Source organism: Polyodon spathula, chromosome 8 (genome assembly GCF_017654505.1).
Source record: "Polyodon spathula isolate WHYD16114869_AA chromosome 8, ASM1765450v1, whole genome shotgun sequence".
Lineage (NCBI taxonomy): Eukaryota > Metazoa > Chordata > Actinopteri > Acipenseriformes > Polyodontidae > Polyodon > Polyodon spathula.
Window position 1 is genome coordinate 39,806,976 of NC_054541.1, and position 27,436 is coordinate 39,834,411.

Below are 27,436 nucleotides of genomic sequence, written 5' to 3' on the forward strand. Positions count from 1 at the left end.
AAAAATCCTGAGCTTAAAAAAAAAATAATAATAATTACAATTGATTATCAAAATTAAGATTACCTACTTGGACACTTTTCTCCATAAACTCAGTGTCCAGACTAACACTGAACCAAATAACCAGTGCACCCCTACTCACAACCCTTCCCACCCCCCGATAGGGTCGACTCCTGCTTTTCACATTCTGTACCTGTTCTCGCTCTCAGAGGTCTGGAACTGGCTGTAAAGGGTGCTGGTGCTCTGCTGGCCACGCCCCATGCCGCTGGAAGGTGTGGCAGTGACACTGCTCTCGCTGTCCATAGACAGGCTGAGGGAGGAGCCAACCCTGGTCTCCTTCACATACATGCCCTGTGACCGCCGGTGGTGACTCAGGTTTGAAGACATTAGCAGAGAGCTGGACAGCGAGTGCTAAAAGCAAAAAGGTATGAGGACATTACGTAAGGGCTTTACCATCCACCATGATCAAGCTCTTCAGGATTACAAAAGGCTACAGGAAAGAGAGTTGTGCTTATAATTGAAAAAAATGTAACGAAATTGTAAAGCTATGCATTTTGCTACTGTGTGAATTACCGACACTAATGCAACTGCATACAGCACTATGACAGGGAGGATCTTGTGGGATGTGTGCCTTTGTGAAAGCAGTTCGGACTCTTAACAGGAAACGTGTTGCTAGGCAATCAATTCAGCAGGAAGGCTCACCCAGTGCTGAGCTTATCGGGAAGTCCCGATTGGCTAGGGGGCGTGCCCGGAGAGCCTGTGCACAGCTTGAGGTGACTGCACTGCCATGGCTACACAGACAGGCGCAGAGCAAAAGAGTTTGTTTACATGGAGGACAGCGTCTGCTCCAGAGGAAAACAACAAGGGATTTAGGGGAGCTCCCTAACAAAGCTAAATCTCAAAACAATAACTGCGTGAGTATAGTAATTGTTACAGCTGTGTATAATGGCAGTTAAAACTGTATTCATTTATCCGTCTTTATAGATATCCACCTTTACTCTGGTCCCACTGCAGTCAGATACACAACAGACTACTGCATTGTTAAATGTAATGTAATGTAAAACAGCAATAGATTCAATATGCATAAAATGATGCGTCTTGGTGCTTTTGCCTTAAAACATGGACGTTGTTTTTGTCACTGAAGCAGAGCATCGATATGCCATGAAGTATTTTTCACTGGAGAAGAAGCTCCTAGGTTGGTGCATGAATACAAAGTTGGGCCTGACAAAGTTCCAGCAAATGTTCATGCTCAGAAGAATCTGTGACACATGCAACATTTCTGTTAATGTCAAATAGAGTGGAAACTGTGCTACTGCTGGTTTGCTACCATCTTGTGGTCATTAAAGTTAGATAGCAAAGAACTTGGGGATACTGTACTGTACCTTCCTTACTCTCGTCATACTTACAATATCTTAACTTTTCTTTGACTGGTAAGGTGTATTTTGTAACATACCTATCTCCTGTAAGGAATGTGCCCATCACATAACAGGTGCCAATCCCATAAAAAAATGAAGCCATCATGACAAACGGGGTTCTAGGCTGCAGTCTGCTCATTTACCCTGCTTTCCAGTTTTGACTCTGTTCTTTGCGTGGCTTTGATCTTATCCCACATATCCTTCCATTTCTCAGAAACCTGTCCCAGTTCCATCTCCAGAGACTGCATCTCCTATTAAACAAAAACCTCAGGAATGTTACTAAACAGTAGACAGTGAACTGGTTATCAACACCGATTTGTTTTTTTTACATGCATGTAGTACTTGTGTCCAGCTTAGTCACACTCAATCACACCACAATGAGACAGGCAGTAGCCACCTACACAATCACAGTAGCAACAGCAGCAGACAAGATAATATCAATAGCAGTGGTGGCAATTGAAAATCGCTCAACAATTTAACAACAAAACAAAGAACTAACTCAAAACCATGTCAAACTGAAATGCTGGAAGGTTTTTCAGAGGAACAGGGTGTCATTTCCTAGCAGGACAGACGCTTTGCAATAGAATTTCTGATGACGGAAGTTGTATTCTAGTAATCTCTGACTGCATTCGATCATCAAAAATGTTTGCACACTTTACTCTATGCACTCTGCTAGCATGCGAGTACTAGCAGTTTTTTTTTGGTTTGTTTGTTTTTAACAGAACATATTTTGAAATGCTCAAATATTATCATTATCCCTTCTGTTTAGGGAGCCGTTTTAACAATTAAAGATACAGGTTATGCATGTATATGATTTTGTCTTGCTGGTATAAAATGAGGAAATGCTTGTTTGTTATCTGATAGGTAATGCTTAGCTATATGAACAAACAAAAGCTAACATAAGTTAACCTCATCAAATTATGTGTCAAATGCCTCTAATGTCTTATTTGCAAAACAAAACCACAAAAAAGCTCACTAAACAATTGAAGAATGCACGTGGACCTACAGGACTTCACATATACAGATTAAAACATGTTCAGCAACATAAATGCTGTTTTTAAAGACAAGCTAAATAATTTAAAAGTTCATTTTAGATCTAGTTCAGACCTTACTATTTTCTTTTACCATAATCTCCAGTGCTTGGGTCGCAACATCGTTGTCAGGGCTAAAACTTGAGAAGAAAATGAAAATGCTACACACCTGGAAGAGTTTAGTTATGGCATCCGGCTCCACTTTGCTCCTGTTGTCGTAACAGGGCCAGATGATTTTGCGCTGGGATTTGGGGGCAGATGTGTCCTGGCGGTCGCTCTCGTCCATTTGCTCCTGTCTTCCATGCACCAACTCCCAGTCATATGAGGGGCCTTCTGACAGGGTCTCATTTGTGTAGAAATCCCACACTTTCAGGTTTGAGATGAAACTGTACGGCTTCAACACCTGGGGGAAACAGAGTCAACCCTCATTCATCCAGTAAAAGGTGAGATCTCTTCTCCCCCGGTCTAGCTAATAAATAAATTGTTAATAAATTGATAGCAGCCAAATTAGGAACACTTTAAATAAATATAAATACAGAAATTGTTCTTAAAAAAAAAAAAAGTGTTTTGACTACATCTTATCACCACCAGATGGCAGAAAAAAAACACATTACTAGATATGTAAAAAACATGCATCACTTGCCAGGCCAGTAAATACAAAATCAGAGAGATCAGTATGGTGGAAAAGTAAACACCATGACCCATACTCCCAGATTTCAATATTCTCAATAACAAAGTGCACAGGTAGTTCTCTTCAGTGTGGGCACTGCCCTACAATCATCCCTCTAATTAGTGTATTCTTATGAGAACACTCACCTCTCCATCCTCTGGAGCAAACATGTAGTTAAAGAAGATGGGGGTTTTCTTATTCAGCCGGTCAATGTAATCCCAAACAGACTTGTACACCTGCTGGCTTTTTCTTTCACCTTTCTCTTCATACATCACACCTGGTGATGATTCAAAATGCTGTTGTTTTTTTCTATGTACAAATTCATCTTAATGTTGACTTAATATTTCTTTGAATGCAAAGGCTTGTATAATGGGATCAGTTTAGAAGAGCAGAAGGTTTTCACTGTAATTAACGAAAATTATTTCTAGCTGCTTCAAGTCTACTTTTTTTAGGTCACCTGGATCTCTGACAACAAGTTCAGTTTACTCTTCATAATTGAGGAGAATATGATCTCCTAAATCAAGCGCAATCCAAATTAATTCCATGCTGGGAATTAACTTGCATGTTTTTAGTTTTTTTTCACCCCCGAGTAAAAAAAAAACAAAAAAAACAAAACAAATAAAATAACATAAAACTAAAATGGAGCTACCGTGCCTGAGCTGGGTACTGCTGGCAAATAATGTGGCACGAGGCTCTTACCAAGTTCAATCCTCTCATAATCTGAATCTAGCAGGAAGGTCCTGAAACGGTTGGAAACATAGTGGTAGGCCAGGAACTTCAGGTAGTACTGACTGAACTCAAACTCCATGGGGAATTGAAGGTGGATCTAAATAAAACGGACATATAAGAGCAGTTTCACAAGAGCAACTTTATAATTGCATTTACATCAACTCAAGAGCCTGGTATTGCATTATGACAGCTAAACACCTAGACACTGTGCTCTGTTCCACACAAGCACACAACATAACACTAAGGATTACTAGATTTGTTTTGTTGCTGATTTTAAAGAGCCACACCAATGAAAACTAAACAAGAATCCAGTTGAAGGACAAGTCAACAAAGTTGTACAAATATCATTAAATCAGAAATAAAATTGCGTTAAATAGTTGCCAATCAAAGTGTGCTATCGGTTGTTTATCTTTAGGACATGGATAAGTTACACGTGTGAATTTCAGTTAAGCGCGTCTGGCTAAATAACTTGATGAAATTACAACTGGTACTCATAAAAATCCTGTAACACATTTACCTAACAGTACAAAAAGGGTTTCTGAAAATCAGGCCTGAGTTGGAGACATGATGCAACAAAATAACCCATGTTTCCTATAAAATGTTTGGTTTAAAGCCTTCTTATAAAATACCCTAGGTTATGGAATGGAAACCAAGGTCTAACCTGATGAACACAATCCAGAAATTGCAGAAATACAGGCGTGAAGCCGCTGCTTTGGCTGGCCAAAGTCTGTGCACCACGATGGCTGAAACGGTGACCAAAAGATAGCCACTCCTTCTCCACTAGCAACCGGAAACCATCCATTGTTCTGTAGTAAGGGTCCGACAGCAGCTGAACGAGGGAGACCACCTGAAGGAAAATATTATTGTGCAGGTTCAGCAAGCTATGTGGTTAATGTTTACTTGTATGTTTCTTAGCACTGCTACTGTAGGTTTAAAACAACTTTTAGTTTCAAGAGTAGATTGAACAGTACATGATTGCTAGAATGCTAGATAGCTAGACAGATATCTACCAAAGGTTTAAAGCAAAAAGTAGATTATGAAGTAGGAAAGTTTTAAAATTGTAGTTCAACTTTTCTGTAATCTTTACCAAGTTGAATACAATGGTACTGTTAGAACTGTCATAATCCTTTGTCTTGATGATTACTTTTTACAGGACTTCTGCAAATAAGACAAGGACTTTACCCTTACAAAAGGGTACCATAGTAAATTCACAGCTTTGTAGCTTTTTCCATAGTACACTATTTATTTACAATAGTTTATCATGTTTTCCCATATTTTTAACATGCTTTACCATGCTTTATCTATGGTTTACCATGCTTTCGCTGTGCTTTATTACAGTTTGGTATACTTTTACTATGGGACACTTTCATAAAGGTAATATAATTGTATCTGCAAAAGTGAGTGGGGGGGGGGGGGGGGGGGGGGGGGGAAACCTGATAAAAAGCTCAACTGTTTAGCTCATTATGGTTTATAAACATGACTAATGATAATCTAAACACAGAACTACAGTATTTAATTGTATTGTAAACATAAGTAATCTATTAATATGGCATGAACACTTCATTCATGTTCCAAGTTGTTTTTATGCATATCTTATAAACCAATGCTATGCAGATGCAAATCATCTTAGACTAGTATTGTTAACTGACTCAGCCAGGTTTAGTCTTTAGTTACCTGTGTGCTAATGTCCCATCCATCTTCCAGGCTGACCATAACGGAAGAGCCAGAGTCCAACAGCCCCACCACCAGCACTGAAACCTGGAGAACCTTGTGGATCTACCGAGACAAAGCAGCAAAACAAAATAACTACCAGAAAATTACATTGAAAGAAAAAAAGAAAGGGAGTGTCCCTACATTGTTAACCACATACTTCTGTGTGTAATTACTTCTGCATGCTCTGGTAATCAAAACAAAATACAACACTTTATTGTGGACCATAAGCACATAAATTCAGATAATGTACTTAACCCTCCTATTAGGTTTAGAGTCTATTTGACCCGACTCTAGTTTCCAATTAGCTTAAATGCTATTTTTCTTTTCATTTTCTGAATAATATTTTATTACTTTTCCTAATTTGGGGTCATGACCTTATACACAGAAAACATAACCTTTGAGATGTTTATTTTCTTAGAACAGGTCACGTATACAAATAAGATGTTTCGGGTCACTGACCCGTGGCACTTATCTATGTAGATATGTGTGTAGGAATAAAACAAACTTTAATTTGTTATTATTATTATTATTATTATTATTATTATTATTATTATTATTATTATTATTATTATTATTATATTTGTATTATCATCATCTCTGGAAATGGCTGCACCTGTCTGGAGATACAATATATAAGACAATAAACAATATATATCTACAAGGCAGAGCCTAATTTTCTCAGTCAGTATTGCAACAGCATCTCCCTGGTAAAGATATTCCAAAATGAGGAGATCCCAGGTTGGCAGTCAAATAAGTTTCATCACAGCTCCTGGACTAAAACAGCATAAAAGAGTAACACCTTTGCAAATAAAAACACTTAATCAATTTAAGGCTGTTTAAATTAGTCTGAAATTGCATCGGGTCAATATGACCCAAAACATAACAGATGTACCTAAATTTTGAACATAACAGGAGGGTTAATTCATATGCTCATATTTGTATTCTCTGCTCAGCAATAATAGTACAATCAACACTGTGTCTAAGCATTGTCTAATGAGACTAAACCGTACTTACTAGACACAGCCAATCAGACTCCTCAAGGCATCGGTAATAGGTCATGTTGGGATCAGTGGATGTGGAGCTAGGAATACAAGCCTTCATTAGCTTTTTGAAGCTAGTTTTCACGTGCCGCAAATCAAAAACTTCAATAGGTACCACTTCCCACTGCTGAAGAGGGTCCTGTTTTGTACCCTGTGAAAAACAAAAATAAAACAACAGCACAATTCAACAACCTCCTATCATTCAGAGTACTCCTTCAGAGGAACATTTTAAATGGTTATACATTTAGTATCTAGGCTAAATACATTTTACTGAACTGCAGCCAACTGTATTGCCCTGCAGCTTTAAGATATGTTCTATAATTTAGCATAGTCTATTGAACACTGTTACTATATAGAGCAAAGAGCAACCCAGATATAAATCTTTGTTTTGAAGACTGCGCTGTATCCCTTTTCTTATTACTCTTCTACTTTTAAAAAGGCTGATTTCATCCTTGGAGTTTACTAAATTACTCTGTTACAGTAAGAGTACTGACATTACACTACAACAGCCTTGCTTTACTTATTCCATATTCTCATGATAAAGTATCAAATACTTTTATTAGAAGTCAGGATGTTCATGATAACTTAATTATTCATTACACACTTGACTGGATATCATGGGAAACAGAGTTACTTGTAAATCATTTTTTTCTCATGAGTGGGTAAACTGAAATTTAGAAAGTACAGATTTCATGGCCATGGCATGAGAAAATCTTACTGTACGTGTAAACTTTCCCAAAGAGCCACAATTCCAGAGAACCTGGGTTTTACTTGTAATACCATTAGGAAAACGCACTTAAAATCTAGTAACAGGTTAAAGTGTAACATTGCCTGGGCAAAAGAGAAGTTCTTCTGTATTTATTATCACTAGGGCTTGTTGTTGGGTAGGTATATCACCTTTAGCTGTGACTTGTCTCCTATGATGTATAGGTAAGCCCTCTGCTGTTGGACGAAGTGTGCCTCAGACGGCCCTCCATTGGTTTGTGGGGATGATGTATCTTTTCCTGCTAGCCTGGTTCCGATGTCTGGGCTATAGCTGCTCATCAGCCCACTGCCACGAATACTGCCCCATTTCCCTAAAATAAACATGGAAGGAAATCAACGGGGATAACAAAGGCTTAAAAGAAGCAACTGAAACACACAGAGGTTCCTGTACGAGAAGGGAAGTAGCAGCTTCTTCAACCTTCAGACACAAACACTTCCACTGCAGACATTTTACCAAACAAACATTTTTAGTGACATGGAGTCTTCAAAAATACAGCAGTTACTGAATATTAAAAAAGGGTTAAATGTTGTTTTCATTAAATCAAAGAACTTACACTGTAAGGAGGAAGCACAATCAAAACATAAAATTAGTTATGTGAGACACAATGATTCATATAAAACACAGCAATGATTAAGGCAGGTTATTATTACCATTGTTAGCATACTGATTGATTAGACATAAGCTAAAGCCAGTGGTTTGATCTACTATACCTCTCGGAAGGTTTCTTGCCTTCACCAATGTTCTATGTTGTGATACAGAGAAGGCCCTAGCTCTGTGACCCAGCACAGAGACTGAATAGGACAGAAAATACCCTCATTACCAAGGGCTAATAAAAGCAACATACAATTGCTGTAGCTTTAAATATAATACTGTACAAATATTATATTTAAAATGAGCAACTTTAAAACACCCTTAAGTGAAAACCAAGCTTTGCCAGGAAAAGAATGAAGAAGTATTTTGCCACTTCATTTCAAAACTGAGAACAGCATCTGTCAATGAATAATGGTATACAACAAAAAACACCACCAGAAACACTGGTATCACTTTTGCAGAGGCATTTTTTTTTTTTAATATACTGTTTGAATAAAAGGGTAAAGGGCAAGTTTGCATAGTTACCAGAAGCTACATCTATGAGTCAGTCTCACACTGTACACATTACAAATGTTTAATTTGTATGGTTTACATCCAAATAAAGTCACTTGGAATGTTCTTCACCAACATTGCTTCCTGATGACAGATTAAATGTCTGCCAATACTGGATTTTGAAAAGTAGCTTGAGCTGACCGTTTGGAAGTGTGATAATATAGCGTCGGAATCAATGACCAGTCTTAAACCTGCATGCTCATCATTATTGTACGTATTTTAGGGTCTCACCTCCCCTGCTAAAGGTACCTGGAAGCTCTTCTTTGCTGCCCATCACCTGTTTCATAAGGGCTCCAATCTTTGGCTGTCTCTGCTTATCTGAAGAATCTGAAATTACATATAAGACTTTCCAATCATTCTAGTAGAAGCAATATGATTTTTTTTTTTTTTTTTACTATTATTTCACTGGTATCAGTGGATTGTAGAATAGAATTTTCAAATATAGTTTACTTATTATTTATTTTGTAGAAGTAGTGTGCAGTGTAGTACATGTGAATTATACAGGATTACAACATGCAATATAGCCCATCAATTGCTTGGCAGCCATTTAGTTACATTAAAAAAAAAGTTTAGGTTAATCATTGCAAATCAATCAGATTTATCCCAACTGAATTCAGGATTTAAATTCTTGATACAAAGATAAATTACTTACAGGCCATGTGCTGGCATTCCTCAACTGCTCCACAGGCCCTATCACACCAATGTTTGTTTGTTTGTTTTTTTTTACACTAAAATTTCAGAACATAGAACAGTCTAAACAAATATAATTCAACCACAAAAGCCACAAAGTGAGAAATATGCAGACATTTTATGGTCATAAAAACCCTGTCTATACTATTATCATATAACAGTGATGCTCTAAGAATGTCCTTGATTGTTGACAGCAACATAGAAAACTTTCACTTTTTACAACCAACTGAATACTGTGTTTAAAAAAATGTGTGCTTCATGTAATAATTATTATGTATACAATTATATCACGGTGGTCACGACTTCCACAGAACCTGTGAAATTTGCCATTTCTTTTGAATTGGCAGCAGTGCAAAGTTACTGCAGTTAAGAAACATCTAAAAAGGTGAACACTTACACAGTACATTTATTTTAAAAATAATTTGTGGTCAGACTATTAGCATATTCCTGTTATGGCTGTTTGAAAAGGTACTGTTATTTATTTATTTATTTATTTATTTAAATAATAAAAAAAAATCTATATTTACTTTTGATTAGGAGCGTGTGTTAAAAGAAAACACACTAAATACATTACATATGTTTATTTAGCACAAATATGAACCTGTTTTACATTAATAAATATATTTAATAAATCTATTTCTTTAAGTTCAAATCTTTGTAGCCATGATCATTCTGTTAAATTGTTTATTTTTAGCTGCAAATGTGCCGTGACAAAATCGTATCCTTAATAATAATGCCTACCTGAGCTGCTCATGTGTGCAGAGGTGAAGCCACTCAGTGTGTTCCTCCCGCCTGCATCCGAGTAGGAAGGCATGGAATTGATGATAGCTTGCAGGTACTTTTCCTGCTCCAGACTGGTGGAGTCTGCCTGAGAGGGTCCTAGAAAGAAAGGGTGCCCAATTCATTTGAATAGTGGTACAAACTCCCTTTGTGGAGTGACAAGCAAGCACAATAGCGATTTATTCAGCAGTTTTTCCATGCCAAGCATTAGAAGACAGCTATAAAAAGGTTTAGACAAGCAACCTCCAATATTCTTTTGTTACAAGACACGTAACAGTTACAATTTGTAGCACAACACGTACTTTGTTATTCAAAAACAGCACTGAATCCAGAAGTACAGACTGGCTTGAAACGGCTGCTAACCTGCTGTTGGTGCATTAGGGGACTTGAAGAATCCCACTACTCCCTTGCCATGCAGCCCGGCCGACCTGAGCAGAACAGCCTTGGTCCGGGAGTTCCTCCAACAAACCACAGGGAAGCGGTTCTGCCGGTAGCAGCGTGATATCCGCTGAATAGTGGAGTCTGGGATGCTCTGGGGCACAATCAGCAGACCTGGATAGCTGCACACAAAATAATATATACTTATCAGCAAATGTTATATGTCTATATAGTTCCCATTTTTTCTGTTTGTAAAAAAAAAAAAAAAAAAGGTGTTCATAAACAAAACCCCTGTTTCTCAGCACTGCAAAACAAATTAATTCTTTGTTTAGAAAAAACTCAATTATTACAATTTTACTATCATTCACGTTCTTGGACAGCCTGCATTTTTTTTTAGAACTTAAATCATGCTTCGTCTTCTTTCCCTTGTTTATTCTACATAACCTGAAAACAAAACAGTGGTGTGTTCTTTCCCAGGGACCAGACACTATTTCAGTAATGGTTACATTTTGTACTTGAAAGGAAACCAATGCTGGAAAAACTGGTCTTTGCTTACCCAGTAAAATAAATTAGTAATAAAATAATACTAATCTTACCTCCGACAAACCGCATACATGCGGTTTATCGTGGATATCCTGAAAGGTTCATGTTTTGATCTCGTCAGGCTGTTGCTCAGGGTCCCCAGGCCAAGCCGCTGATAGTCCCTGCAACATGCCCGCTCCACCACGTTGCTCATTGTTTGCCTATCAGAGGACTTTATGGTGGAAGACAGGGTCAAGGAGCTCTGGTCCACTTCTTCTGAAACTGTAACAAAAACATGCAAGTCAGATAAATGCCGAGGTATGAACCTGGTACCACTATAAAAATATCTGTATTGTGCAATATTAAATAACTTAGAGCTTCAATGTATTCTGTGTTTTTATTTTCAGTTTTATGCTGAAATGAACAACATTAAAAGGGTAGAACAACACTTCATGAAATATAAAACATGAACTATCCCACCTTGCTGTTCCAAATGTATTTGGTCATTGTATAATAATCTCAAACATCTGCACAATGCCACACTGCTATGTCCAAAATCACTGTTCTCAAGCATCTCTTCTGAGCCACAAAACATGACTTTCGCATGTACCCTGAAACATACCAGCGCATGCACAATGAAGCGTTGTATAAGCTATATTACCTATATAGTGTGGAAAAACCATTAGACTGTGTGACAAACATGGTTCATCTAATTTTCCATAAGGCAGCTTTCGTTTTTCACACTGTATATGTTTTCATTGCATGTTGTATTTTGATGTATTATGATTAATGCTGCATTCAATAAAAAAGTAAACGTCTGTGCTTTGTAAGTGGTTGCGGGAAAAGGAAACCAAGATGGAGTTGTTCTCATTTCCAACGAATGAAGGGACCTACCCACAATTATAGCAGCACTGTGTTATTACAACATACATCCTCAAACTCTTAGATAAAGCTCCAGCTGATTCTGAATGTTTGTAGAATGGACACATATCAAATAAACTAGCAAACGAGATTCGGAAACAATGTATTTCCTTTAGGAATTAGGTCTTTGAGGATGATCTGACCTAAAAATAAATAAATATTGCATTTTGTCATCCTTCGGATCTGTTTTTTTCAATTTGAACTTAAAGTTAATGACACAACTTTGATATGGCAGTGGAACGGTATGTTTTTCTTTCCATTTGTAGGTTTACGGATTACCATCACAGTTGCTAAGTCTGCTTATAACACGTGGAATTGGGCTTTAATTTTTTGAGAGTCGTGGGTTGCGTGATTGACTGGTGTCAATGTATATGCACGTCATTAGAATCATCCTGTCCCTACCAGTTCAACTAAGAAAAACTAGAATTAAAAAGGCAGTGCTGCTTTTTTTTTTCTCATGAGACTTGGCAACACTGTTGCCATTGTAACTGTCTGTTTGGGTGTTTGTTACAGACATCTTGTGGTACACAGAAATAACAAAAACACTTTCCCACTCAATGCTGTGTAGATGATTATGCATGTGTTGGTCAGGAAATGCAAATGCAAACCAAATACGAAGGATGAAAAAATGCTATACTTATTTTTTTAGATCGGACCATCTTCAAATACCTCATTCCTAAAGGAAATGTATTGTTTCCGAATCTCATTTGCTAGTTTATTTGATACGTGTCCATTCTGCAGACATTCAGAATCAGCTGGAGCTGTATCTAAGAGTTTGGGGATGTACAACACAGTGCTGCTATAATCGTGGGTAAGTCTTTTCATTATGGAGGATATCCCATGCCAAAATTAAGAATGAATAAATAAATAAATAAATAAATACAGGACTAAATAATGTAGAAATAAATAAATATATAAATAAATAAATACATGGACATTTATTTATTTGTTCATTTATGTATTTATTTACTTATTTCCCTTTTTATTCATTCATTTCTATATTTATTAATTTATATATTTCTACATTAATTTATTTATTAATTTATTTATTTATTCACTTTTGTCACTTGCTTTTTTACATTTCACTCTGCCCATTTACATTTTGGCTACATTTCCTTTTCTGTCTTGCTATTTACATTTCAATGTGACACTAGCTATTTCTTTTTTTTACATTTCACTGTGCCAAAACTACTTCTGTCAATCACAGTCTGTGGGCGGTATCAACGACTCCATTGGCTGGCAGAGATTGTTCTACCTATAGATACAGTTCCACCCCCCTGATCCGCACATGCACAATCGATGTTGATCTGACAAGCTTTCTCAAAGTTATACTGCGAGTTACAGATATTCTATGCAATACTTTATTGAGCTGACTGAAATATCCAACATTTTTGTCCCTGTTTGCCATTCCTTAGGACTCCCAATGTATTTCACTTTGGATCCCGCAGTGTTGTGTAATAATATAGTAGATAGGAACTTTAGAAACTGGGAAATGGGGAGGCAAGAAGGCTTTTTTAAAAATGTAAGCCTTGCACAGTAAAATATGTAGTTTATTGTATGTTTTTGTGTTAATTGTTACAATTGATTTAATTGTTTAGCTACTGTGGCGCTCCGCTGGGGACAATTACCCGTCTGCGTGGAGCAGCAGCTGAAAGCAATCAGCTGTTCCAGCAGGCAGGTGGGCGTGTCTCAACAGAGCGTCAGTATAAAAGCATGGCGATCGCTGTGATCGGGGCTGCTGCAAGGCCTGCCGTTTTCACGGCACCTTTTTGAGTTATAGTTTGGGGTATTGTGTTTTATTTTGCACTTTTTGTACGGTTTACTGTATATGTCCTCTGTGCGTTACCATCGCTGGTAACGTCACATGACCGCCTTTATTTTACTTTCACTTTCTGTTTTTGTTAATAAATCCTGCGCGCCTGTGCCGGCGTTTCAACACCAACCTCTGTCTCTCTGTATGCTTGAACAGCGGCGACCCACACGCGTGACCCGAGGAAGACCCTGTCACAGTATATATATATATATATATATATATATATATATATATCTATATATATATATATATATATATATATATATATATATATATATATTAAGTTCTATTACATATATATCATATATATCATAGTTCTGAGACACAGAGTTTGCATCGATTTGATCCGCAAGTGTCATTTCATTTTTGCTGCAAATTATTTCAAATCAAGTAGTGACACTACAAATATGTATGTGTATTTCTCAACGAAAAAATATGACACAGGACAGGCTCTGTTTAATAAACTGTAACTTGAATTAAACTAGTTCGAATTTCACTGCCAACAATCAACTATTGGGTTAGCCAGTGGGCATCATAAACGCATCTCTGGGATACCAAAAGTGAAAAGGCTAGAATCAAACTTATGATATATACACCTTCTGGACAAAAAAAAATACTGTCTGGTTTAATTCAGCGAGGTTCCTTCTACCTGAAATGTCATCCTCATCAACCTCAGACTGAAGGCTGCTCCTGTTTTCCCATGTTGGGGGCGTGTACTTCTTTCGTGTCACATGCTGACGGCTCATCGTTCTCTTAGCATTTTTCACAAAGTTCTTGGAAAGGGTTCTGAAGTAAAAGGAAAAACAGCAGAAAAAAGGATTCAAGAAATGAAATCGAAAAATCTATTTATATAATTTATTATTTGTATACACTAACTACATTGGACATTAAGAAGCACCCTGAACCCACCACTTTACTAGAATTGAATAATACAAATTTTTTCTGACCATCACTGTAGTGCTGGATGTCATCAGTTGTGTTTTTAATATAGCACAAGTGAGTATTATGCAAGACAACAGCATAGTAAACATAACCAACAGTGCAGTTTGGGCGATCTTTTCAAATATAAAGATAATCAGCCAGTGCTAATGCTCGTTTCACACCCCGAGTGAAGGAAAGTGAGCAAGTCTCTGTAGTCTTGTGTTGTCAAGTGGCTGTTATGAACCATGGTTAAACCAAACTCGAGTCTGTGGAACAACTCAGTCATCTGCCAAGAACTGAGGCAGAAATACAGAGATTCGTATTTAACATAAATACCCCCCCCCCCCCCCCCCCCCCCCCCCCCGCCATATTGAGACGGAATAACAGGCACAAAAAAACCCTATAAAAACAAATACAGCAAGCGTAAAGGTTTGTAAAATAAAGAATGAAGTTACCTGGTTGTGGGTAAGGATTTTTTGTTTGTTTGTTTTAATACAGAATTTTTTTTTTTTTTTTACATTATCCTTTTCTCTAGGATCAATGACATACCGTCATCATTTGTAAGTGGCAATACACATACCAAGGACATTTCTACCTACTTCTGTGTTTAACACCGGAAGGAGTACTTTCGAATCTCAGCAAACTGGAACAAGGAGGGGCACAGAGGTTCATGGTTTAATTACACTGCAATTGTAAACTTAATCTTACTTTAACGACTGGTTCTTCTCCTTATGCTTGTGTTCAACCACCAGTTTAAATGACTGTCCAACAGTGAAAGCAAAAGTGCCGTTGACATGCTGTGGGTAGCGCAGTTTGTGGAGGTGTTTCTTGAACACTTCTGCCAGGTCAGATGCTACCTCCTCATCAAAAGCAATCTTCATTAACTGAAACAGACCGGTAACAAAACAAAAAAGAAATTGTACATGTTCAGGTTGAGCACTTCAAGTGCCCATGAAATAGAAACTCAATTGTGATCAGCAAGTACAGAGTACATCGTGATCCTGCACCATGTTCTTAAAACTAAACAAATATTTGACATCATTTAGGCTCAATGGACTATTGCCCATTTACTCTAAGCTTCCTGAGATTTCTGGGTAAATATGGAACATTTATCTGGAAATTGGCTGAGCACCCTACAATCAAAACTACTTATCTGAAAGAGAAGAGATTAAAGATGCCTCTACACGGTACTGAACAATTTTGTACAAAAAGCAACAGATTTATACCCCCCCCACCCCCCGCCACAGTACAGTTTATTTTTCTTACCTGGAAAGTGCACGATCGTAACTGCAGCCCTTCCTGGATGAACTGGTCCATCTGCACACTAACAGAAATCTTCTTCTCCTTTGTCAGGGATGCAATGGGGAATGACCGAATTACCACCTTCTCACCCACTGGAAATAGAGAAGCGTGCTTGTTGTTAGAACTCTTCCTGTACCAGCAAATAAACAGCACAGCTGCAGCTTTGCCTTAACTGACTGAAATAGATAGTATATAAAATCATGGAAAATCTCTATTTTTGTTAGTCCAACCATGCCTTTTAAAAACTTGAAACACCTTTCAAGTAATTTACTTAAATTGTTTATTCTGAAAACACCTTTGTCCCTTCATCTTGCCGCCTTCTTTTAACGTACCCAAGGGGTCAGTGGGAGTCCCTCTAAAGATGAGTCGATAAGTGGTAAGGAAGATCGCGCCCTCTGCAGGAAGCAAGGGTGGTCCTCCCATTACTCCACCTGTTGCCTCATCTCGGCCATCTGAAATGAGGTATACCCTCAACCCCTCCATCACCAGCTCCTCACCCACCAGCAGTGCTGGACGCAGCAGCTTTGGCTGCAAGTGAAAGAAGTACAACTCACTGACTCGTGTCATTTACACTGACCACTGGGAACAAATGTACACCAAAAAATAAATAAATAAATAAATAAATAAATAAAAAGCATTTAAAAGAAAAGCAAAAGAACACAGCGCAGGGCTTGAATTTCAGTGTGGGACTGCAGGAATCACTCATTTTCCAAGTTGCTCCCGTATATCTGCAACTTTCAGTGCGGGAAAATCCTGCAGAGATATTTCAAGACACTAAGCTACTGTATTTTTCACCCAATTTAGAATGCATGAAACGCTACAACAATCTCTAAGGAAGTGGGTGTCAGTGACGAAAGCACTATGAGCCACATTCTGAGTAGCTCCGGTTAAAATAAATAAAAGTAATGCTGGATATTTTAAGTGCTGCGAGACTTTATTCTCTCGAACGTGATTCTGTATCGCTATCTTTAAGGACTATAGCAACTCAGTACACTGCAGTAAGTAAACAGTTTTGAAAATAAAAGCCGGTATTAAGCCCTATTAATTTTGGAGGGCCAGCACACCGAAGCTTACACACATATTACTCAGGCACTGTAAAAACCACCTATCTGGTTGATGGCTTGTTTAAAAGTACAGACTCTGGGCTTTCCAAATTCAGTGTGTATATGCGGTACTCCTAGCTGGAAGTTAAGCCTCTCATCATGTGAGAGTTCACAGCATAGGTTTCGTTTTGAGTCTACTGCTCCATCACTAGCAGCTACACTGAAAGGGGAGGTATCGTTGGAAAGCTCAGACTCCCCCCCCCACCCCACCCCACCTTGTTCATTTCATATTGAGGTTCAATGGTGCAGTGTGTTTTTTTTTTTGTTTGTTTGTTTTTTGAGCAAGCTATGATCACAATATATACAGATGTGACCAAACATGATTATTTTGGAAAAACGTTTTTTTTTTAATCATATATTCTTCTCTACCACATATAGTATGCAACTTAGATAATATGAAAGGGAATTTTGTGGCCTTTCATTTAATGTTACATGCACGCAGTACAAACGATCCAGTAGTTAAACATACGTAAATGAAAACAGTGAAAAACATTGAGAAAACTGTAAAGAGTTAAAGAGAAATGGAGCGCTGGTTAAAAAGAAAAGCACCCTTTTCTTCTGCAGCAAAAACTTCACGTCAGGCAATGACAAAAGCAATGCAGAGTGCTCTGCCTCACAGCGATGAACAGCTGTTAGGTAGGGCTGCAACGAAGGGTACATTTTGACCTTCGAAGACTCAGAAAACACATTACCGAAGGAAGGTTCGAACCTTTGATGGTACTCATTTGCATAATTTATTATTGGCGTCACCATAGGTACTTTTTTGTATTTGATTGAAATCCTATTATTTTACAGGTAATCCATATTAATAAAGTAGTAGTTTAAAAAATACATTATACATAACAATAATCATGTTTTTATAACTTAAATAAAAATACACGTAATTGAGCCTGCTTGCGATATATAGAGTAAGCACTGCACAAGCACCAACTGCAGTGGACAAAGCTTTATTTAACAGTCATCGTTCCAAGCAGGTTATCAGTCACATTTTACTACTACTAAAAATATTAATAATACTAATAATAATATGAACTTATGCTTGTCAAGTGACCCCAGAGATTGGCTATGCCTCTATGAAGATACGAGTCAGTGAAGAAATTAAAGGTTTGCCTCTGGATAACACGAGCTGGAGTGGAGAGGGGCAGACGGTACTCAGTTTTTTAAATTAAAATTATTAGTGTTAGCGTATATTTTGTATGTTTCAAACATTCTACCATAGTGTAAGAGAAGCGCTGTCTTGTACACTAGGTATTCAGTACATACTTTACTGACGTATACAGCCGAGAGGTACGAGCCCAGTGCTTTGGATACTATATATCCTGCTCCACAAACTGCAGTGGCACCATGTAGAGTTGCTACGTAACAATTTTGCAGCGGATTTTAATGTAACTTTCATGTACGTAATATGCATTATACAAATCAAAAGATCGAATTTTGCACTTTTGCATAAATAATGCAAAAGTGCCTTTTCTTTTGCCATTGCCCCCTAAAATTTTGGAATCCTTCCCATTGGCTGCAGCACAGGGGGGAAATCCCCTCGGCACACAAAAATGAAATTCAAGCCCTGCAGCATCATAAATACATGCAGTCATCAGCAACAGTAATCGTGACTTTTAGAAAGAACTGTAAAATAAAACACTGTTGGAGTTAAGAGTTACTATAAAACTTACGACGCCTACTCAGAGTATTCTGTGAGATTTTATTAGTCCTATTATTTATATGATTACTGAGTAAACAGTACATTATGGCTATAAATGATTTAATGTTCAACACAAAAAACTAGATACATTACGACAGACTGTTTAAAACAGACATAATGCATTATTCCACAGCTTATGGACAACATTATGGAGTGCTGCATTAATAAAACTTTTGCAAATTATGACACAAATAGTGGGAATGAATTATAGCATTCTTAAGTTATAGAGATAGCAAGATATCGCTCACACGCTGCTGGTCAGACGCTGTAATTCGTCGGTCACGATATCCCCTTTTAATGGCACAATATATTTGTTTAAGAAGTTCTACAATAGAATAGAACAACAAAAAAAGGACACCCAATTGATTTTATGCTGTCCGGATATATGTTTTAGTAAAATCAGACGGTACAACCAAGATCTATGACAAAGTGTTTGAAAAAAACTTTCCAACTAACTTTAATCACTCTAGCCTGCAAGTCCTGTCCATACAACACATCTGGATTAAGAAAACAGGAAAAACTATTGGCAATATAATACCAAAAAGAGTACACGGTACTACACAACATACTGGAATACACACTTAATGCTACCAGCGAGTGCTGGGTTATAATGCAGAGGTTCAGTCCATGTTAGTACATGTTGACCAGTGTTCGGATTTATATTTAAAAAATAAAATAAAAAGTGAAAGTCTGCTTTTCAGAATTTTGCTCAAAAATACTGTATTTCCAAAAGCCTTTATTTTAGCTTACAGCAATCACTTGCTCCAAAAAAGGATTGTAATGATTAATCCACCAGCACTCTCCATGTACAGAAAGATCCAACAAATAATCCATCTGCCATGCAATCCAACACTGCAGCCGTTTTTAGTTTAGTCTGCTAGTTCACTCAGCTAATAGATCCTGCATGCATAGTTATACCCGCAGACAAACCAGTAAGGTCATCTCTTGAACATACCTGGCAAGGAACTTGATTTTGAGGTGTTGGGTACCAGGCTTGTGTTCTATATGTCTTTGTCCAGTCCAGGGCTCTCCAAAACTTTCCCCATTGAAGGTCCAGGACCCACAACTAAAAAAACTGAAGGTCCCAGAGGAAATTTTGGGAGTCCCATTGAAAATGTTGGTGGTCTCAATAAAGTACAAAGTCTTAATTTTATGGTACACTAAAAGTGATAAACGGAACGTTTTCTGTATAAAAGAACGAGGAACAAAAAGGCATAGCAAAATAATACGCAAAAAGAAAATTCCATAAAGATCAAATACCAACTAACCACTCTACTCAACCAGGCATTCAATATTAAAGTAATATTGCACTCAATATTAAAGGTGACCGAATGCTCCAGAACCTTAAAACCATTTAAATATTTAGAAACATTTGTTGCATCATAACTCTAGAGAAAATTATCAGTAATGAATGCTACAACGCTACTTTTTTTCTGCTTTAATAAATATTATGTTTAAAAATCATGACAATTCTTGAAATAACTATTTTTAGACCATGAAATAAGCCGTTTTTTACTGTGAAAAAAAAAATGCAGACCTGTCTAAGGTTTTTAAACAATTGCTTATGCTTGGGAAGCAGTCAGCAAGAAAGTCCAATTGATTTTTTAGCAAAACGCGAAAAGCACAACTCAGTATAGTGATCAGTCCACTCCAATCCAAGACGTTCTCCACAGCTGGCACTACAACGCATGAGCCCGCCAACATTCTGAAGCTTGCACGTCACACAATTCAGCTTATAGCCTGCAAGTTTAAAAAAAAGTGGTGGGGCGTCAGACGGACGCATGTCCCTGGGACGCAGATAACTGAAAACCTGGAAGTCCGTCAAATGATGCGTGCGTAAAAGACATGGGTACCTGCGTCCCCGAGAACCTTGGTCCAGCCCTATATAAAAATATGAATTGTTACCTTTTGTATAGCTGGCAGTCTCTTACTTTCCCTATGAACAGCATCCAGGGTCTCAATGTGCATCTGCACGATATCTGCAAATAAAACCAGTATCACAAAAAGGAAACACGCTACGCTGAACCAGCACAACAATTCTGATCCCTCATTCGCGCAGATCATACCTGGTATCATCAAGTGAACCGCCTTTAGGTGCTCACTGGTCACACCACTTTCAGTGCAAACTTTATCCACAAATCTGTTGATGAACCGGACCACAGAGTTGGCAACATCAGAACTTTCGGCATCTTCAAAACCACTTTCAGTGTCGTAGCTTTCAGCCATGCTACCCGCAATGCTGCATAGAATAGGGAAACAGTTATCCACTGTTCTTATTTTATGTATTCCATTGAGATGTGAAATAAGTCTACAATGGTTGCCTTATAATACCTGTTGGTGACATAGCTGTTACTGACACTCTCAAAGTCCCCCAACCCAGCGCTGCGCAGGAGCCTGTTCTTGCTGGTGTCCAGGGGGAGCAGCAGGTAGCTCATGCGATTGGCGTAGTGAATAGCCTGACTGAACACAGTGCTCTCTTCCTTTTGAATCAGTTCCTGCTGCTTGTCTTTGCTCAGCATTGGCCACTGTCTCCACTGTTCAGAAGCAATCTCTAGTGCAGACTTGTCTTCTGGTACAGACTCATGTTCCTGTTGGAGATGTAAATAGCGAGAGAAGCTTAATCGTGCTTCTATCTTCTACATTGCAAAGGGCATTAGTCTTTAAATAGCATTTTAGTAACAGTGGTAAAAATGTGCATGTATTAATGCAGCACTTATTACCTGGCTATGTTTCTCATTTTCATTGCCGTCAAGATAGAGTGCACGAATGTGATTCTGGACGTCGCTGTAAAACATAGCCTCCCAAAACTGCATGTTGGTCCAGACACTGTGATCCTGAACACAGCTGTAGGCAAACTGGGTGACTCCCGCTCCAAGTTTCTAAAAATAAAATACACAGTAAAGTTCAAGTAAGGATTTGTAGAAGTTGGCAAAAAGAATTACAATGTATGGCAAATTTTTGCAACATAACAATCACAACAATGAAACACATCGACACTGCAGTCCACAAAGATGCAACGTTATTCAGAATATAACCTAAATGCATACTGTCAGTTTTTATTGCCATAAATCCAATTTAAATTGCAGTACAATGAAAAGTAGTACACATTTAAAAGCATTGTGCATCTTATTGAAAACACTGTTGTAACTGAACTTCTAAAAAGTATACATTATAAATTCACTTCACTTGAAATCTACATGTCCCATTCAGATCAAAGGCATTTTTAAAACCACAAAAGCAAGTCGTGCCCAACATCGGGGTATTTAAGAAATCGTAAAAGTGAACAACTTGCATCCAGTTTGCTGTTCACAGGCCTGTATTATTGTACCCCAGTTTTTCAAAATGGTTGACAAAGTATCTGAGGGAATGTTGAAATCTGCAGAAACATTTCTTATGACAGTGGTGCATTTTCCACTGCTTTCAACAGCCCCACTTTTGTCTGCAAAGATAATGCCGGTTTCATGCACTGCTTCATGGAAATGGCATTGATGCGTGCGCACAAAATTATCTGTACAAACAGGACATTTGTGTTAACTGAATTAGCATTATAAGAAGCAATTTACAATAAGTGACTGCTAAATTTAGCTGGGACTGCTTTAATGAGAATTGAGAGAGAGAGAGAGAGAAGATACACATATATGAACAATACTATTCCTCTGACTAACAAAAACTGTTTTAAGAATTCATTTTTTTTAAATGTAAGAAAGGATTGACTTACTCTGCAGAAGGCTGTAACGAGGGGTAAAAGTGCTGCTGCTATTCCATGTTCATCCATATGAGAGCAGTCCTATGAGAGGAGAAGTGAATTATAGCAAAATCTAGACACCTGCAACTCTGAACGACATTCATGTATGTTGCTATACAATCACATGCAGTTTACAACAGGTGTAATCTAGTAAATTACAAGGTAATCTCTTTAAAATATGCACGGTTATGTACTCTTCCATGTTGGTCCTCTACTTTTCTGTGAGCCATCTGTTGATAATGCGTTTTAGGTCTAGTACCTTTTCTTGACATACTGAAATTACTTTTAAAATGCAAAAATGAGATTTAATTAAAATAAAGCATCTCATTATTACTGTAGTCTCTCCACAGTAAATCCACACATCTGAAAAAGGAGTCGTGTACTAGATTGACACAGACCTGTTCTAAACCTTTCTATTAAACATACCAAAATCAGCAGCGGAAACAAAACTTTCCACCAGGGTACATTCTTATATCTTTAAGAGAGCTGTGCCAATTATGCAACATTGTTTGCAGATATGTCAAATATAGAGAAAAGTCTTCATAATACCAGCAGAAGTGACAAAAGCAAGGTGGTTTGTTTAATTAGAAAATAACTTACGGTCTGTTGTGAAAAGATAACATGGCTACTTTTATTAAAGGTTTCTTTATAAAATTACATTTTCGCTGATTGCAGTACGTTACAAGTTTGCTAGCTGCTGAAGAACAAACTATTTGTCTATGAATCTATGTAGACCACAACATTTTGTTACAGTGAAAGAAGCTGTTAACAGCAGTATAAGAAAGCATAATACCTGCAGGGCACAGTTCAACATCCGGATAATGTAGTCAAACTGTTGATCGTCCAGTACAGCCCGGTTCTGTTGTACATGGAGGTTCAGCTCTTGGGTCAGGCATTGCCGGGCTGCACGCCCCTTTAGTGCCCTCAGAACTGCAGGCAACAACTGGTAAAATAAAAATTGAAATCAAGTTAAAACTCAAAAGGTGTACTGACTGAAACAGCTTGTAGCTAGAACATCAAACTTTGTGTGTAAGTCCTCAAAGTTGCTAAATACCTTCAGTGTTGTCCTTTATTTGTTCTCACCAGTCCAAGCAAAATATGCAAGTGGTTTATTTCTATGTGATTTGAACCTTACTTATACGATAGACTACATGTTACTTCAACATTGATAATCCTCACATACAAAAAAAAAAAAAAAAAAAAAAAAAAGTATTTGAAACTAAATAACCCCCAGCTCAGTATTAATACTGAAGGCAAAATATGTACTGGTGGTGCATCATAATTATAAGACCTCATCTAGAATATTGTGTTCAGTTCTGGTCACCTCGCTACAAAAACGATATTGCTGCTCTAGAAAGAGTGCAAAGAAGAGCGACCAGAATTATTCCGGGTTTAACCCTTTGCAGTCCTACAAGTGCTGAATGGACTGCAAAGGGTTAAAAGGCAGGCATGTCATATGCAGACAGGCTAAAAGAATTGAATCTATTCAGTCTCAGACCATGTGGCGACCTGATTCAAGCATTCAAAATTCTAAAAGGGTTTGACAGTGTCAACCCAAGGGACTTTTTCGACCTGTAAAAAGAAACAAGGGGTCCCAAATGGAGATTAGACAATGGGGCATTCAGAACAGAAAATAGAAGGCACTTTTTTACACAGAAAATTGAGGGTCTGGAACCAACTCCCCAGTAATGTTGTTGAAGCTGACACCCGATATCCTTCAAGAAGCTGCTTGATAAGATACTGGAATCAATAAGCTACTAACAACCAAACGAGCAAGATGGGCCAAATGGCCTCCTCTCGTTTGTAATATTCTTATAACAAATGCTATAACCAATATAATAATCTGAACTATAATTTATGCAAACATGTTACAAAGAGAGTTAATGGTCTGATAAAGGAATTACCCAACATTAACGGAGAACTGACTTGTTTATAAAATCCTCCTCCTTATAAACATGTACGTTAGTAACATACAAACCCTACCATGGCTGTAAACACCATCAGCAAAATGAAAACCTAAAAAAAATTACTAAGACAGCATATCCACAAGCAAAAACTTAAGTGCGATATACAGATGTCTGCATATATTCCCAGAAACTTACATGCTCAATAACGTGTGCTAAAGAAAGTCTTCAGAACGATTCATCACAATTTGACATGTGCTTCTCAAGATAAGTATTAATTTACGTGTAACATACAGAGAGAGACAGGGTTACAATTTATTCTCTCTTGTCAAAAATTATGCAGCAGACAGGTCGCAATTTCTAAGTCTTAGACTCATTTTCTAAGCATCCAAGCAATAATGTTCAATAATCTGAAAAAGTTGCAAACTTGGAATTACAGGGGCCATGCAACCTGAAGCAAAAAACAAAATAAAGTTTAAATGTGTCAGAACAACAAGAAAAGAAACGTCAAAGTTCTAGATATACTTGAAATCTCTATACCCATGGGTTGTCTACGATAGAAAATATTCCAGTGAGCTATAGATTTAAAAAAAAAAAAAAAAAATTTAACAAAACATGGCCATACAAAAGACCATGTTGCTGTTACTGAAGTATGAGCAATGCAGCCATGTACACAGCGTGCCATCGTCAATACCTTCAGTAAAGAAAAGGATGCCGTTATATCAGCTATGCAGACTGTGTATTACCTTGCCAAGAAGTCAGGTAAGAAACATCAAAATTAAAAAGCCAAATTATTAGCCCTGATCTTTCTTTCACTGACTTCATAGATCTCCAATACAGTCAACATTATTTGTTGCAGTCCCAAATCAAAACCTGTTAATTACTAAAGGTACCTCACTAGTACCACTTAGCTTAACCTGCATAACTAAAGTTGCCTCCATTGTAAATGTAGTACAGATGTCAACAGTTGGCTGCGAGCAAGGTTTCAGCCGCTACAATGTAATAAAAACATCTAAAAAAATTAGCTTAAAGTGACATGTGTAAACCTGCTAACGCAAATGTCTGTGGACATGCCAAATCTTGACAACACTTCTGAATCTGCCTTTGAGAAGGCTTTCCAATATTGGTACAGTGACAAAGTGTAGGGTTATGATTTGAATGTATCGCAGAGCTGTTGAAAATCCTCTACACAGTTTTGGAAAGGTGAAGCAAATGTATACTGTGGCAGACAGTACACGTGTGTATTGTTCAAAACAAATGCTACATATACATTTGAAATTTAAATTGTATCAATGGAAACATGTCATTTCTAGATTTTTTATTATTGAAAATAAATTAGTATTTTGTCTGAAAATAAGTAAATGTATGACAACATTAGAAAATAATGTAATGTTACTCTATACCACACACATATTTGTTTAAGTAAGTAAATTTTACAACTTAACTGTAATGTATTTCATTACACCTTTTATTTAGGGAAGGAAACCCTGAAATGAATAGGATATATTTTTTATATGAAAAGCATTTTTTAGGCTATCAAAATTATACTGGAATTGTTCTGTTTAGTGCCACGTTTTATTGCAAAACCATTGCAAAAGTTGCAAAATAAACAAGGAAGCAAAATACACTTACGATTAGGGCTGGGTATCGCCAGCGTCTTCATGATACGACGTGTATACCGACACGTGGGTCTCGATATGAAATGTATCATGATACAGTAAATCAGCATGAAAAAAAAAAAACTATTTGCGTGTGCAAGTGCAGTAACACTGGTAAAGCACTTTTGTTCAAATAAGCTTCACGGCCTGTTTTGCTTTTGTTTCCTGTTTATACTAAAACAGTAACTTCATGTCTGCACTCACTTGTTTGTTGCCACATTCTGCTGAGCGGTGAATCTATGCAGCTGGTGACTGCAAAGAACGTGGCATGTCTATATTTTAAACATTTTGCAAGTATCGTGTCTGGAATTGTTGACGGCACCTCTAATTGTGTACAGTTGTAACATGGGAAATAACATGCTGGATCTCCCATGCTCTGTGTCAGTGAAGTCCTGACCTGACAACATGTAACACAGACAGCTATGATTACATGTTACTGCTTATTTTTCAGTGAAAACAAGTTTAAATCGCAGTGAGTTTGTTCTGCTATTTATGACAATAAATACTAAATGTTTACACTCTAACACGTTTGGACGGCATTAGCGCATTCATAAATATTCACACCTGCTTTTAAAAGGGAAAGGCAGCGTTTTTGGTGTTACAGGCACCAATGCGCCTAACCCCAAAAAAACTTCACAATTTTTTTTCTGTCGCATTTGCAACAATTTTAGTTCCAGTCTGGAGCGCTGCAAATTCAAGCCTTACACATTTTATACACAGTGTGACTCTTACCAAGAACATGAGGCGAGTGCACAATGGATTTTAAAATGGTCAGAGCAGGCTGAATTTCACCATTGCCCTGATGAGATTATCAACATTAATAACCTGCCCCCACTCAGCTTCCATTTCGCTCAGCTGCCGGCGGACTTGACAAAAACACCCTGAACACAGTGATTGGTAGGTGAGGCTGCTAGAGGACATGCTAAAAATAATATTATCTAATTAGAAGTGTAGGCACAAATTAATGCATGCTCATGTTTACATTAGCAGACATAATTTCACTGTATTGATAATCGTACTATTAAGAAAAATATCACATTTCACTGTGTCAATCGGCACCCTAGTTATGATGCATGAGTAATTTATTACACAACACTGTATATACAATATATCTGTCTATCTATCTATATTATAGTAATGTAAGGTACATGTGGAATAAAAACAGGAGGCATAACACCCCTTGAGGATTGTGGAGTTTTGTACCAATAGTGACTACTGAAGATCTCCAGTGACTAAAGTGTATTCATAACCATATTTTGGTACACTCAATTATTTTAAATTTGTTTTTTGATACACATGTAAAACATTAAAGTACACAAAAAATGATGACTCAAGATACCCACCTTTTTAGCTTCTACGGTTTTGTTTTCAAAGATGTAAGTAATGCAGTTCCTGACCACTTCTAATCTCCGAGCACTGTTAGCTAGGACATTGCTGTCAATGATGGTATCTGGAAAAACAATAAAAAAAAAGGCTAATATCAAAAGAGAACTTCC

At 37.4% G+C, this 27,436-nt stretch overlaps 1 protein-coding gene across 6 annotated transcripts in view; it reads right to left on the reverse strand.

Moving 5' to 3' along the window:
• Positions 1-27,436, reverse strand: part of LOC121319942 (myotubularin-related protein 5-like) — a 60,554-nt gene that overhangs the window by 2,785 nt on the left and 30,333 nt on the right. For 3 of the 6 annotated variants that reach the window (XM_041257925.1, XM_041257927.1, XM_041257930.1), the window contains 25 exons: positions 27,284-27,390; positions 23,172-23,321; positions 22,352-22,420; positions 21,354-21,512; positions 20,965-21,221; positions 20,700-20,872; positions 20,539-20,612; positions 16,164-16,359; positions 15,796-15,923; positions 15,238-15,413; positions 14,258-14,394; positions 10,949-11,156; positions 10,338-10,534; positions 9,936-10,073; positions 8,736-8,831; positions 8,072-8,152; positions 7,493-7,671; positions 6,570-6,746; positions 5,517-5,618; positions 4,504-4,689; positions 3,813-3,939; positions 3,260-3,390; positions 2,613-2,846; positions 1,556-1,663; positions 191-408 (listed from right to left, as the gene is read on the reverse strand). In XM_041257925.1, the coding sequence (XP_041113859.1) occupies positions 191-408; positions 1,556-1,663; positions 2,613-2,846; positions 3,260-3,390; positions 3,813-3,939; positions 4,504-4,689; positions 5,517-5,618; positions 6,570-6,746; positions 7,493-7,671; positions 8,072-8,152; positions 8,736-8,831; positions 9,936-10,073; positions 10,338-10,534; positions 10,949-11,156; positions 14,258-14,394; positions 15,238-15,413; positions 15,796-15,923; positions 16,164-16,359; positions 20,539-20,612; positions 20,700-20,872; positions 20,965-21,221; positions 21,354-21,512; positions 22,352-22,420; positions 23,172-23,321; positions 27,284-27,390 (3,808 nt within the window). The remainder of the gene's footprint in view (positions 1-190; positions 409-1,555; positions 1,664-2,612; positions 2,847-3,259; positions 3,391-3,812; positions 3,940-4,503; positions 4,690-5,516; positions 5,619-6,569; positions 6,747-7,492; positions 7,672-8,071; positions 8,153-8,735; positions 8,832-9,935; positions 10,074-10,337; positions 10,535-10,948; positions 11,157-14,257; positions 14,395-15,237; positions 15,414-15,795; positions 15,924-16,163; positions 16,360-20,538; positions 20,613-20,699; positions 20,873-20,964; positions 21,222-21,353; positions 21,513-22,351; positions 22,421-23,171; positions 23,322-27,283; positions 27,391-27,436) is intronic. The other 3 variants (XM_041257926.1, XM_041257929.1, XM_041257928.1) reach the window with 3 other exon arrangements.